At 36.2% G+C, this 15,000-nt stretch overlaps 2 protein-coding genes across 51 annotated transcripts in view; one reads left to right on the forward strand and one right to left on the reverse strand.

Annotated features, from left to right (window-relative positions):
- The window catches only part of LOC135199928 (keratin, type II cytoskeletal 1-like), a 23,066-nt gene extending 15,665 nt beyond the window's left edge, over positions 1-7,401 (reverse strand). Inside the window, exons 1-4 of the mRNA XM_064228048.1 lie at positions 7,324-7,401; positions 6,423-6,452; positions 3,062-3,491; positions 2,826-3,020 (exon numbers count right to left, since the gene is read on the reverse strand). Of these exons, the coding sequence (XP_064084118.1) occupies positions 2,826-3,020; positions 3,062-3,491; positions 6,423-6,452; positions 7,324-7,401 (733 nt within the window). The remainder of the gene's footprint in view (positions 1-2,825; positions 3,021-3,061; positions 3,492-6,422; positions 6,453-7,323) is intronic.
- Positions 7,402-14,450: 7,049 nt separating this feature from the next.
- LOC135199971 (uncharacterized) overlaps positions 14,451-15,000 on the forward strand; it is a 3,111-nt gene continuing 2,561 nt past the window's right edge. For all 50 annotated transcript variants that reach the window (XM_064228108.1, XM_064228116.1, XM_064228114.1 and 47 more), the window contains exon 1: positions 14,451-14,484. In XM_064228108.1, coding sequence (XP_064084178.1) covers positions 14,476-14,484 — 9 coding nt within the window. In that variant the 5' untranslated portion in view covers positions 14,451-14,475. The remainder of the gene's footprint in view (positions 14,485-15,000) is intronic.

Here is a 15,000-nt window from a genome sequence, read left to right on the forward strand (position 1 = left end):
TCCAATTCAACTGGCTGGTATTTATAGTGTGGGGTTCCGGATTGCATCCTGTCTCCTTAGGAGTGCATCACTTTTCTTACTATGTGCGCCGTTTCTTTGATTACACTCTTCTGCATGAGTCCTGGAGCTACTTCAGCCTCTAGTTTTTCTAGATTCCTTTTCAGGGATCTTGGGATCGTGCCTAGTGCTCCTATTTCTATTTTCAGGTCTTGATACTTATCCATTTTTTCTCTCTCTTTCTCTTCAACTCTGGTGTCCCATGGTATTGCGACATCAATGAGTGATACTTTCTTCTTGACTTTGTCAATCACCGTCACGTCTGGTCTATTTGCACGTATCACCCTATCTGTTCTGATACCATAGTCCCAGAGGATCTTTGCCTGATCGTTTTCTATCACGCCTTTAGGTTGGTGCTTGTACCTCTTATTACTGCAAGGTAGCTGATGTTTCTTGCACAGGCCCCAGTGGAGGGCTTTTGCCACTGAATCATGCCTCTTTTTGTACTGGTTCTGTGTAAGTGCCGGACATTCGCTTGCTATGAGGTTTATAGTCTCGTTTTTCATATTGTTCTTTCTACATATGGGAGAGATGTTATTATTATTATTATTATTATTATTATTATTATTATTATTATTATTATTATTATTATTATTATTATTATTTAGAAGAACCCTATCCATATGGAACAAGAATATTATGGCACTCATTCGTAAGAAATACTAGAAAGTAACGGTGGGAAATAACAATGAAAGAGTTGATCGGTCATCAGAAAGAAGAAAGAAAAAATAAAACAGACAAGTTAACAGATCACCTCACACGACCAAATCTAGGTCACGAGATGTCGTGACCTCTCCGAAGTGAGCCTAGGGGTTACCAGGCAACTTGGAAAATCCGAAAAGAAAGCTGAGTCATCTGACGGTCGCCTTGTAGAACTCATTAATTATTATCTTTTTTTTTCTTTCTATTTTTTTTTTTTTTTTGAGTGTTCACTTCAAAAGATTACTTGTAAGTGTTCTATACTTGTCGGGGCTTTTGTAAGTGTTCCAATTGTGAGGAGGATTATGGATTAATTTCTCACTTTGTTTTAAACTCTAGGTGAATATATTGCATGTTATATATATATATATATATATATATATATATATATATATATATATATATATATATATACTATATATATTATAAATGTATATATATATATATATATATATATATATATATATATATTTATATTTATACACATATATTATATAAATATATATATATATATATATATATATATATATATATATCTATATATATATATTTTATATATATACTATATATAAATATATATATATATATCTATATATATATATATATATATACCATATATATATATATATACATTTATATATATCTATATATATATATATATATATATATATATATATATATATATATATATATATATATATATATATCTATATATATATATATATATACATTTATATTTATGTATTTATTTTACAGAAATATCTATATATATATATATATATATATATATATATATATCTATATATATATATATACATATAATATCCATATAATCTTCGTAGAATATCCGGGAAATAAAAAAAACACATAAACATTCATCTGACAAATAAAAGACGCACACACATATTTACAGAACATTTTGGTGAATAAAAAATCGTATAAAGATACTTTCAAATATTTATTTCCTGAGTAAATATTATGAAACAAACTCTCCATAGATTCGATCCCTGACGGCCATCAACCAAGTTAAGAAAAATGATGACCAGAAAGATTAAGAATAAAAATGAAAATTGATTTTGCCTAATTGAGAGAAATTAGACAAAAACGTCACTGTATAGTAGTAGAATGTTGACAGGTACAATTCATAATTAAATTGCCTGTCATTGTGTTTGTTGTTGTAGATTTGGCTGGCTTTATATAAGCCAGCACGGGCTTAGGCTTTAGGGGAAAGGCATTGATGTGGACAAAAGCCCTGACGGAGAAGTTAAGATTTTTTCCATCATATTTTTTGGAGTGGTGACGAAAATTCGGGCTTTTAGAATCTTTGAAAAAAAGGAAAGCCTTGATGTGGACAAAAGCCCTGAAGGAGAAGTTAAGATTTTTTCCCATCATATTTTTTTGAAGAGCGGACGAAAATTCGGGCTTTTAAAGTCTTTGAAAAAAATATTATCTGACAAACTGGGCTTTTGAAGTCCTTCATAAGATGCCTGTGAACGGGCTTATGAAAAATCATATAAATATGGAGTCCATATAGAAAATGGGCTTTTGAAATCCTTCCTACGACAAATTGGGCTTTAGAATATTCTGGCAAAACTGGGCTTTTGACTCTTTCCTATGGTAAAACTGGACTTTTGACTATTTCCTATGGTAAACTGGGCTTTTGAATCCTCTGACAAAACTGGACTTTTGACTATTTCCTATGGTAAACTGGGCTTTTGAATCCTCTGACAAAACTGGGCTTTTGACTGTTTCCTATGGTAAAACTGGGCTTTTGAAACTCTCCTATGACAAACTGAGCTTTAGAATATTCTGGCAAAACTGGGCTTTTGACTGTTTCCTATGGTAAAACTGGGCTTTTGAAACTCTCCTATGACAAACTGGGCTTTAGAATATTCTGACAAAACTGGGCTTTTGACTCTTTCCTATGGTAAAACTGGGCTTTGAAACTGTCCTATGAGAAACTGGGCTTTGACTCTTTCCCAAAAAGCCTGATCGAACGAATTTTGATTATATTATATATAAATATATATATATATATATATATATATAAGGGGATGGATAATTGGAACCCCTTCCCCCCAAAAAAATATCAATGATACCCCCCACCGATGCCCTTCCCCCCCCAACAAGGCCGACCCCTCCGACGCCCTTCCCTCCCCCAAAGCCGACCCCTCCGAAGTCGCCCCCTCCGAAGCCGACGCCCTTACCGCCTCCAAAACCACCTCCTCCGAAGCCAATACCCTTACCGCCTCCAAAACCGCCCCCTCCAAACCACCTCCTCCGAAGCCGCCTCCTCCGAAGCCACCACCTCCGAAGCCGCCTCCTCCGAAGCCGCCTCCTCCAATGCCGACCCCAACGGGAATGGGCGCTGGGACGACCACGGGCCTTTCGACCTCGACCACCACCTCCTTCTCGACGACCACGGGTTTCTCGACGACCACCTCCTTCTCGATCACCACGGGCTTCTCCACCACCAGCGGCTGCAGGACGATGGGCTTATGGTGGATGTGGATTGGCTCGTGGTGGATGAATTTCGGATGGATGGGGACCGGGGGTGGGGCGTGGATTATAGGTGGCGGGAGAATTGGGAACCCTCCCCCGAATCCACCGAATCCCCCGTCCCCGAATCCTCCGAATCCTCCTCCCCCGTATCCCCCGCCTCCGAATCCTCCTCCGAATTTTTTCGGGCTGGGTGAAGCCAAGGCCAGTAAGGCGAACGCGAGAGCCAAGGAGATCTGTTGAGAAATCGATCAATTGATAGAATCGATCAGTAGGTCTTTTTGACAGATAAATAAATGAATAAGTGATCAATGAAGAAATAAATCAATAAACGGTTAAGTAAACTGATAAACGAATCATTTGATGAAGAAATATTAATTAAATAAATAGATTGATAGCTGAACAAATTTATTATGAAATAAATTCATAAATAGACAGCTATCACAATTAATAAATGAATAATCAAATCAATAGATAGTTTGATAAATTATTACGTAAATGAATAAAGGAAGTCATAGATCAATAAATGAATATATGATTAAAATACAAATAATCTAATAAATGAATTAGTATATTAATAAATCAATACTTAATAAATTGACAAATAAATAAATGCATAAATTAGTTAATAAAGAAATAAATCAATCAATAATTAATGAATAAATAAATTCATGAACTAATAAATATATAAATAAATTTATAAACAAACAAATAAATAAATTGATTAGCTAATAAACAGCTAGATAAATAAAAAAATAAAATTGTTATAAAAAATATATAATTAGATAAATAGAAAAATAAAATATAATTATTAAAAAAATTAAGTGACTAATACCATAGAAAATATTAAAAAATTTAAAATTAATAATTTCATTTTAATTCATCGCAAAATGTTATCAGAACTATTGGTCTTTTCGTAATACTGTCAGTAGATCCTAGAATTCTATTCGCTCTAGATTCCAGCAATCAAAAGCCACTCTTTCTAGATCTAGTACATTCTAGCACCCTCATCATTCTAGATCGTCTCTATCATCATATTCCTTTTAGAATCGAGAAATGTCATTAGATGCTAGCACCCTTTTCACTCTAGAATCTAGTACCAAAACTACCCACCTCTTTCTAGATCTAGTAAATGCTAGCAACCCAATTCACTCTAGATTACGAATAATCTAATATCAGAACTGTCTATCTTCTCTTGAATACGTCAGTAGATTCTAGCATCATATTCACTCTAGAATCTAGAAATATGTCATTAGATGCTATCACAATTTTCACTCTAGAATCTAAGTACCAAAAACTAGCCCACCTTCTTTCCTAGATGTAGTAGAAAATCCTGCATTTCCATTCCACCCCCCCCCCCCCTCCCCCCCCCCCCCCCCCCCCCCCCCCCCCCCCCCCCCCCCCCTCTTTCTAGATGTAGTAGATCCTAGCATTCCATTCACTCTAGATTGTGAATAAACTAGTATCAGAGCTGTCTATCTTCTGTTGAATATGTCAGTAGATTCTAGCATCATATTCACTCTAGAATCTAGAAATATGTCATTAGATGCTAGCACCCTTTTCACTCTAGAATCTAGTACCAAAACTACCCACCTCTCTCCAGATCTAGTAGATCCTAGCACCCCAATTCACTCTAGATTGTGAATAAACTAGTATCAGACAATCTATCTTCTCTTGAATATGTTAGTAGATTCTAGCATCATATTCACTCTAGAATCTAGAAATATGTCATTAGATGCTAGCACCCTTTTCACTCTAGAATCTAGTACCAAAACGACCCACCTCTTTCTAGATGTAGTAGATCCTAGCATTCCAATCACTCTAGATCACTGAACTGTCTACCTCCATTTGAATATGTCAGTAGATCCTAGCATCATATTAACTCTTAGAATCTAGCACCGTCAGAATCTAGTATACCAAAGCTCTCATTCGCTGCTAGAACGTCAAAGACATCACTGGTTGGTACTTACAGACTTCATTATACTCTTCCTCGGAGACTGACTTGAAGGAAAGAAGGCAGACCGGTCGCTTTGCAAGTGCTGACTCTGGAGACTGTGCGTTCATATTTATACAAAGAGGAATAGCCTCCCGTCAAGGCACACTAGGTCATTACCAGCACCGGTTAGGGGGAAGAAAAAAATTCACTCTTACTCTTTCTACTTTGCCAATAAAAAAAAGGAAAAAAATTAATGGTATAGGTTTTTTTTGAAGTTCATCATGTAGAGAGAGAGAGAGAGAGAGAGAGAGAGAGAGAGAGAGAGAGAGAGAGAGAAAATGAGTGCCTTTGGATTCGTCAAAGTTAGGTTTGAGTTATATGTTTTTTTTCTTATCTTTGTTATTTCCAATATTTCCTCGTTAATACTTTATCAAGAATAACTTGTAACGCAAGCTTCCAAAAAACATTATTATTATTATTATTATTATTATTATTATTATTATTATCATTATTATCATTATTATTATTCAGGAGTTGAACTCTATCCATATGGAACAAGCCCACCAAAGGGGCCACTGACTTGAAATTCAAGCTTCCAAAGAATATAAAGAATAATAATAATAATAATAATAATAATAATAATAATTAATAATAATTAATTATTATTATTATTCATTATTATTATTAATTAATTATTATTTATTATTATTAATTATTATATTATTCTGTTAAAAAGGATGGCAGAATTAAGCGAGTTGAATTTTATATATTGTTTTTTCTATTTTCCTTACAATTCGCTTCTCAGGCTCAGCGATGTTTCTGAGTAACAGGCCAATATTCATATTGGGAATTTTCAAAAATTGTAAATGCTGAAGGAATCTTTTATTAGAACAGGATATCAGGTCCAGGTCAGCTTAATTCTGCCATCCTTTTTAACAGCAATTGCCTAAAAGAGGGTCTTCTTACCAAAATATTAATTATTATTTATTTATTTATTATTATTATTATTTCAGATTATTATTATTATTATTTAATTATTATTATTATTATTATTATTATTCAGGATTTATCATTCGGGGGATTGATATTATTCAGGGGATGAAGAAGTAACAGAAGGCAATGGGAATAACAGGAAAAAAGAGACCAATGAATCAGATACTAGAGAAGAAAATTAAATAATAAAAGTGATGAGAAATGGATGGATAAAAATAAAAAATGAATAATTGAAGACGTAGAGAGAATCACTATGAGGTAGAAGCTTCTTGAACTTTTGAGAGACCTAAACCAGCCTCGTATTAATAGAAGTAATAATGAGTTACATAATCCTTCTTTTTCCTTTCACCACCTGATCGGGTCAATTGCATTGTGACCTGATTTTGGGGGGAGGGGGGCGGGGGGGTTAAATGTGGGCAAAACTGAACTGGGAGGTCTTCTGTAACAATGACTCAGCAAGAAGACAAAGGTGCCATCGCTCTATACGTCGAGGCTAACCGGTTACTTAAGTCATAGGAAGGGAAGGATCTCCCTGTGTGTACTTGTGTATGTGTATGTATACATGTGTATATATGTGTGTGTATGTGTGTGTATACATTTACCTACTGTTTCATTTGGCATATCAAAAACGTTCGTGAAAACGTTCACGGAGAAAACGTTCGGGGAAAGATTCACGTAGAAAACGTTCGCAGAAACGTTCATGGAGAAAACATCAATGACCGCTGAACGTTTAAACGTACATACATACGAACACAATATGGCTTGTGAGTTTCTAAATGGAATAAGAGTGTCTATTAAAGAGAGAGAGAGAGAGAGAGAGAGAGAGAGAGAGAGAGAGAGAGAGAGAGAGAGAAGACATAATTCACATACACACACAGATAGAGAGATAAGGCATAATTCAGAGAGAGAGAGAGAGAGAGAGAGAGAAGACAATTCACACACACAGATAGAGCGAGAAGGCATAATTCCGGAAAAGAGAGAGAGGAGAGAAGAGGAGAGAGAGAGAGAGAGAGAGAGAGAAGACAATTCACACACACACAGATAGAGCGAGAAGGCATAATTCGGAGAGAGAGAGAGAGAGAGAGAGAGAGAGAGAGAGAGAGAGAGAGAGAGAGAAGACATAATTCACATGCACACACAGATAGAGCGAGAAGGCATAATACAGAAAGAGAGAGAGAGAGAGAGAGAGAGAGAGAGAGAGAAGAGAGAGAAGACATAATTCACACACACACAGATAGAGCGAGAAGGCATAATACAGAAAGAGAGAGAGAGAGAGAGAGAGAGAGAGAGAGAGAGAGAGAGAGAGAGAGCATTTTATATGATTTAAAATTGTTTCTTTTAATAAACCATACATAACTCAGAATATATCGTCGTACGATTTAACCTTGAAATAATCTATAGAATTCTGATTTAATTCCGTCCTCTCTCTCTCTCTCTCTCTCTCTCTCTCTCTCTCTCTCTCTCTTTTCTCTCTTCCTGTTCACCCCCCGCCCCCACTGATTCAAAGTTTCAAATATTCAAGGAAAATGTTGAGTAAATTTAAATCAGTTGTAATCTTCATTTCTCCTTATCAAGGACTTACATCTTTTTTTTATACGAAAGTTCTTCACTTTCAACTGATGTGAATAAAAAAAATTAAAGCAAAAGTGTGGTTTGGGGACATCTGCCCTAAGGCAAAGAAAAAAAATTAAACTCACTTTTTTTATTTCTTGTCTGATTTTTGTAATTTTACCAAAAAAAATTGCTTGAGAAAAATTTACCTCTCTCTCTCTCTCTCTCTCTCTCTCTCTGGCTTTCTGTCTCTCAGTCTCTCTTTCCATCTCTGGCTCTCTCTCTTTGATTTTCTCTTTCTCTCTTTCTCTCTCTCTCTCTCTCTCTCTCTCTTTGGCTTTCTGTCTCTCAGTCTCTCTTTCCATCTCTGTCTCTCTCTCTCTCTCTCTCTCTCTCTCTCTCTCTCTCTCTCTTTGATTTTCATAAGGGTAAATACGGAGATATTATATAAAATATTAGAGATAATAGTGGATAAATATATACCGAAGAAGAAAAGTAAACATCAGTCATACATACCAAGAGACAGAAGGATCTTGTTCCAGAAAATCAGAAAGTGGAAAAAAGGTCTTGCAAAAGAAAAAAATGCATGGAAAGTTATAGAACTAAAAAAGTAAGATAGAAAATGCAGAACAAAAGATTATACAATCAAAAGAAAATGAAAAACGGGACTTGGAAGAAAAAACCCTAATAAATATCAAGCAAAACCCCAAACTATTATACTCATACGCGAAAAAGATGAATAAAAGAAGAATAGAAATTGGCCCTCTAAGAATTGAAGGGTGATTAACGAATGAAAAATGGAAATTTGCAACATATTGGCAGAACGATATAAGAGAGAATTCACCCCTAGAATAGATAATGAAGATAATGATATAGAAGTAAGGGACGAAAATAGTGAATATTTAGCTGACATAGATATTAATGAAGCTGATATTGTGCAGGCTATTAATGAAATTAAAAATGGAGCTGCAGCAGGGCCTGGTGGAATTCCTGCTATTTTGTTAAAGAAAGTAGTTCATTCTATCGCAAAGCCACTTGCAATATTATTAAGACAAAGTGTAGATACAGGCAAGATTTATGATGAGCACAAATTAGCATATATTACCCCTACTTTCAAAAGTGGATCAAGACTAGAGGCAAGTAATTATAGGCCTGTGAGTCTAACATCACATATTATGAAAGTGTATGAAAGGGTAATGAAGAAAAATATTATGAAACATTTAATAAAAAATAATTTGTTTAATATAGGACAACATGGTTTCGTACCCGGAAAAAGTACACAAACCCAATTGTTAGTCCATCGTGAGAACATATTCAAAAATATGAAAAGCGGAAATGAAACAGATGTGGTTTATCTAGACTTTGCAGAAGCTTTTGACAAGGTAGACCATAATATATTAGCGAAGAAAATTAGAAAACACAATATCGTGGATAAAGTAGGAAGATGGTTAAAAGAATTTTTACACAACAGAAAACAGATAGTTTTTGCAAACGATGGGAAATCGGATGAAGCCAAGGTAATATCCGGTGTGCCACAAGGTTACGGTGTTAGCTGCAATACTGTTTGTTATTATGATTGAAGACATAGACAGTAATGTTAAGGATTCGGTAGTGAGTAGTTTCGCTGATGACACAAGAATAAGTAGAGAAATTACTTGTGATGAAGATAGTAACGCTCTACAAAGAGACCTTAACAAAGTATATGATTGGGCAGAGGTAAATAGGATGGTATTTAACTCTGATAAATTTGAATCAATAAATTATGGAGACAGAGAAGGAAAGCTATATGCATATAGGGGACCTAATAATGAGACAATCACAAATAAGGAAGCAGTTAAAGACCTTGGTGTGATGATGAATAGGAACATGTTAAGCAATGATCAAATAGTAATTCTTTTGGCAAAATGTAAAGCAAAAATGGGAATGTTGTTACGGCACTTCAAAACAAGAAAAGCTGAACACATGATTATGCTTTATAAAACATATGTTCGTAGTCCACTTGAATATTGCAATATGATATGGTACCCACACTATCAAAAGGATATTGCACAAATAGAAAGTGTACAAAGGTCCTTTACAGCTGGAATAGAAGAAGTTAAGGACCTTGACTACTGGGAAAGACTACAATCCTTAAAATTATATAGTCTAGAAAGGAGAAGAGAACGCTACATGATAATTCAGGCATGGAAACAGATAGAAGAAATAGCAGAAAACATCATGGAACTAAAAATATCAGAAAGAGCAAGCAGAGGTAGATTAATAGTGCCCAAAACTATACCAGGAAAAATAAGGAAAGCACACAGGACATTAATCCACTACGCACCAGCATCGATAATGCAGCGTCTATTCAATGCGTTGCCAGCTCATCTGAGGAATATATCAGGAGTGAGCGTAGATGTGTTTAAGAATAAGCTCGACAAATATCTAAACTGCATCCCAGACCATCCAAGATTGGAAGATGCAAAATATACCGGAAGATGTACTAGCAACTCTCTGGTAGACATTAGAGGTGCCTCACACTGAGGGACCTGGGGCAACCCGAACGAACTGTAAGGTCTGTAAGGTAAGGTAAGGTCTCTCTCTCTCTCTCTCAGTATTTCTTTCCATCTCTGGCTCTCTCTCTCTCTTTGATTTTGCCCTCTCTTTTCTCTCTCTATGGCATTTTTCCTCCCTATCATCTCTCTCTCTCTTTTGAATTTTTTCAGGCCTCTCTCTCTCTCTTCTCTCTCTGGATCTCTTCCTCTTCTCTCTCTATCTCTCTCTCTCTCTCTCTCTCTTTGATTTTCTTTCTCTCTCTCTCTCTCTTTGATTTTCAGGCTCTCTCTCTCTCTCTCTCTCTCTCTTAAGCTTGCGCTACACGTACATATATACACATGCAAATAAATAAATCTATATATAAATACATACATACCTACATACATACATACATATATATATATGAACCCGCTCTAATACCACAGTATACAATCGTAGATATAACCGCACGTGTGATCACGCTCTGTGACCTGACCTTTAGAGCGGGGCGGTTGGAAGAAAGGTCACCTTTGAATTCATTTTCCTCGTCTAGCTCGACCTATATATATATTTCTATATATATGTAATATATATATATATATATATATATATGTATATATATATTATGTATATATCTCAGTAAAAAGAAAAATTTTATTCAGATAAATATTGCTCTTATCTTCTTGATTTCAGTTTCTGCAAACCAGGTCTCTCCAAACTTTAGGTCTGGTTACTTTTCGCTTACTCGGGGAGTAAGCCTACGAACTACGTTGCTGTTGTTGTTGTTGTTGTTATTGTTCTTGTTTGGGGGTGGGGGGAGGGTAGGAAACCCCTATGGAAGAGCCTCAAAAGGTCTGAAGAAGGTGTTTCGCGTTGCGTTAAAGATACAGGAATTTTAGGAGACGATATTTATGATTTATTTATTAGGATGAAAGTGTAAAAGAAAAATTAATAATGTGGATTTTAAACAGTACAGCATAATTATTTCTAATGAAAAATATAGCGTATTCATTTTAATCTTCGTCGGCAAAATAACGGGCTATTTGAATGTAGATTTCGGCGCGCTCCCCGAGTAAGCTGGGCGTCGGATCACCCCTTGTGTTCTTCAATCCCTGGGTACTGTTACTCAATAAATTATTAACACATAGAGCTACACACACAAACACACATACACACCGTAGGAAATTAGCTGAGAGAGCACACGTACTCACCAAAAGTGATTATTTGAAAGAGCTACACACAAACACACATACATACCATCGGAAATTAGTTGAAATTGCTACACACACACACACACACACTCACACCAAAGGTAATTAACTGAAAGAGATACACAGACATACACAAACACACACACACACATACTAGCCAAAAGTGATTATTTGAAAGAACTACACACAAACACATATACACACCAAAAGTAATTAACTGAAGGAGCTATACACACTAACACACACAAACACAAATACGCACCATTGCAAATTGGAAATTGCTACACACAAACGCACATAGACACCAAAAGTAATTAACTGGAAGTGCTACACACACACACACACTCCCACACACACACACACACACACACACACAGACACACATGCATACTAAAGGTGATTACCTGAAAGAGTAACCACACACATACACACCAAAAGCAACTAAGCTTAAAAGTTTTACACACACACACACACACACCACACATACGCACGCTAAACACACACACAAACCAAAGATAATTAGATGAGTGTTACACACACACACACACACACACACACGCGCGCTTAGTCCAGTTAGAGAGATGGAGGTTTTCGTTAAATAGATCAGGTGATTAATGAATACGATATCTGGATTGTGTGTGTGTGTGTGTGTGTGTGTAATCCCATGAGCTGGCTTGGTGTGAGTATAGGTATGTGTAACATATACCTCCGGTCTTCAGTAAGTTGAAAGCACTTCTCGCAAAAAAGTTCATAAGTAGTTTCTCAACCTGTTGCCTCTTGTAGGCCTAAAGAAATATATATATTTTTGAAAAAAAAAAAGGTATTACCTTTTAGTAAAAAAAATAAAAATAGAAATGTAAAGCTACGTTACGTTCAAGAGGAAGTGAAATGGTTTAAGAAATTGCACTTGTACATATATACAAACATAAAAACATACACACACAAACATTTATGCAGCCACATGGCAAAAGCATGAAAGAAAAGAGAGAGAGAGAGAGAGAGAGAGAGAGAGAGAGAGAGAGAGAGAGAGAGAGAGAGAGAGAAAGTAAGATTGACTTCTGAAGCAATGATTGAAAACCCACTGGGCAAAAATGTCCAAAGTTTCATATGATTATTGTTTTTAATATTAAATTTGATAATATATACATCTATATGTATATATACACATATATATTATGTGTGTGTATATGTATATATATACATACATACATATATACACACTCATGTATGGTTTGAGGACATCTGCCCTAATGCAAAGGACCAAAAAAATTCGACTTACTTTTTCTATTTCTTATCTGAATTTTGTAATTAAAAAAAATGACCGAGAAAAAAAATTCTGTCTTTCCGTCTGTCTCTTTCCGTCTCTGGTTTTCTGGCTCTGTCTATCTCTCTCTGTTGCTCTCTGTATTTCTCTCTCTCTCAGTCTCTCTATCCATCTCTGACTCTCTCTCTCTCTCTCACTCTCTGATTTTCTCTCTCTCTCTCTCTCTCTCTGATGCTCGCTGGCTTTCTCTCTCTCAGTCTCTCTTTCCATCTCTGATTCTCTCTCTCTCTCTCTCTCTCTCTCTCTCTCTCTATCTCTATTTTTCTATCTCTCTTATTCTGAGGCTCTGGCTTTTCTCTATAAAGTCTTTCCTCTTTCCATTCTCTGATTCCTATCCTCTCTCTCTCTCTCTCTCTCTCTCTCTCTCTCTCTGTGAATGAACAGTAAAACCTGCTCCTACAGATGAGTGAGCACATGATGTCTCCTCTCTTTGAGACATCCTAATCCTTGTAACTCCTTGTAAGTCTCCGAAAATGGCTCCAAGCACAATACATTCAAACCCCTTGTTGCAATCTTGCAAGCGCTTTCATTTTCATGAGAGGCGAATCTGGTCTAGCGAGGCAGGAGATCAACGTCCTTGCAATGATGTTGGATAAGAAATTCCCCCCCTCCCCCTCCCCCAAGCCACCCCCCCAAAAAAAAATGTTGCGCACCACTGATGTTCCTATGTTTTTACCTCAAAACTGCCGAGTCACTGGATAACTCGAACACCGAGGACGGAGAGTGATCACTCACTTGTTTTATTGTTTATCTTTTTTGTTTGTTTATTTTATTATTTTATTATGATTAGACCTGGATTATAATTACGTTTGGGTTGTCACTTGATGATTTATGTAAGTTTTTTATTCCTTTATTTATTTATTTATTGTTTTAAATAAAAAAAAATATATTTTTTATTTAGAAGGGTAAACTTCGGTGGAAGTATACGGTAATGAATTTATGACTGCGGTGTCGTAAGAAGTTGATTTGATGTAATAAATGGTCTACGTATACTTTGTATATACGTACTCACACAGACACATGTATACATGTATATGTATATATTATATATATTTATATTCACACACATAAATGCAATAATCATCCCTACATAAACGGCATTTGTATAAAATCACGCCCACAAGAGACCGTACCACCATCATCGCGCCCCCCCCACCCCCTACCCCTACCCCGCCCCCTATGACACTTAGACCTTGGGCGTTATTGGCCCAAGTCACTGCAAAAAAAGAAGAAGAAAAAGGAAGGATAAAAAGCGGTTTATTTATTTACTTTTTCGAAAACTGGATGTAACTAAGTTTTCCCAGTGGCTCATCATCCTCACTTCCCCCTCTCCTTCTCCCCCTCTCCCTCCCCTCTCCCTCCCTCAGCACACTTACACCTATATGCTAGTGTACCCGTGTACCCTCTTACACGAGCCGACTCAAATTTTGCCAAGGACAGTGTCGGGAACGAACGCTTATTTTTTTTATTTTTTCACATCTTTTTTACGGCTGTTGCTTCGTGATCTCGTCAGGAGGTAGGACTAGTGTTATCCTTGGATTATCCTGTATGTCTACGACCTCTCCTACTCATCACCCCTTACCCAGTGGCCCCCCCACCCCCCACCCCACCTACTCTGCAAGCATACCCTTGGTCTTAGACGCGTATATATAGGACATCAGACGCCATTGTCTAACAGTGCAATCGTCAGCATGAAGGTGGTAAGTACACACAGACTTGCTCCTGAAATCTTTGTACTAGACTCTGTTCTGACTGATGGTGGATAATTCGAAGTGCCTTGCCCAGTGGTTAAACTTGGATGTAACTAAAATCTTATTACTAGACTCTATTCTGACTGATGGCGGATAATTCGAAGTGCCTTGCCCAGTGGTTAAACTTGGATGTAACTAAAATCTATTACTAGACTATTCTGACTCATGGTGGATATTTTGAAGTGCCTTGCCAGTGATTAAACTTGGATGTAACTAAAATCTTATTACTAGACTATTCTGACTGACGGTGGATAATTTGAAGTGCCTTGCCCAGTGATTAAACTTGGATGTAACTAAAATCTTATTACTAGACTCTGTTCTGACTGATGGTGGATAATTTGAAGTGCCTTTCCCAGTGATTAAACTTGGATGTAACTAAAATCTTATTACTAGACTCTATTCTGACTGATGGCGGATAATTCGAAGTGCCTTGCCCAGTGGTTAAACTTGGATGTAACTAAAATC

The sequence above is a fragment of the Macrobrachium nipponense genome, chromosome 26 (genome assembly GCF_015104395.2).
Source record: "Macrobrachium nipponense isolate FS-2020 chromosome 26, ASM1510439v2, whole genome shotgun sequence".
Classification (NCBI taxonomy): Eukaryota; Metazoa; Arthropoda; class Malacostraca; order Decapoda; family Palaemonidae; genus Macrobrachium; species Macrobrachium nipponense.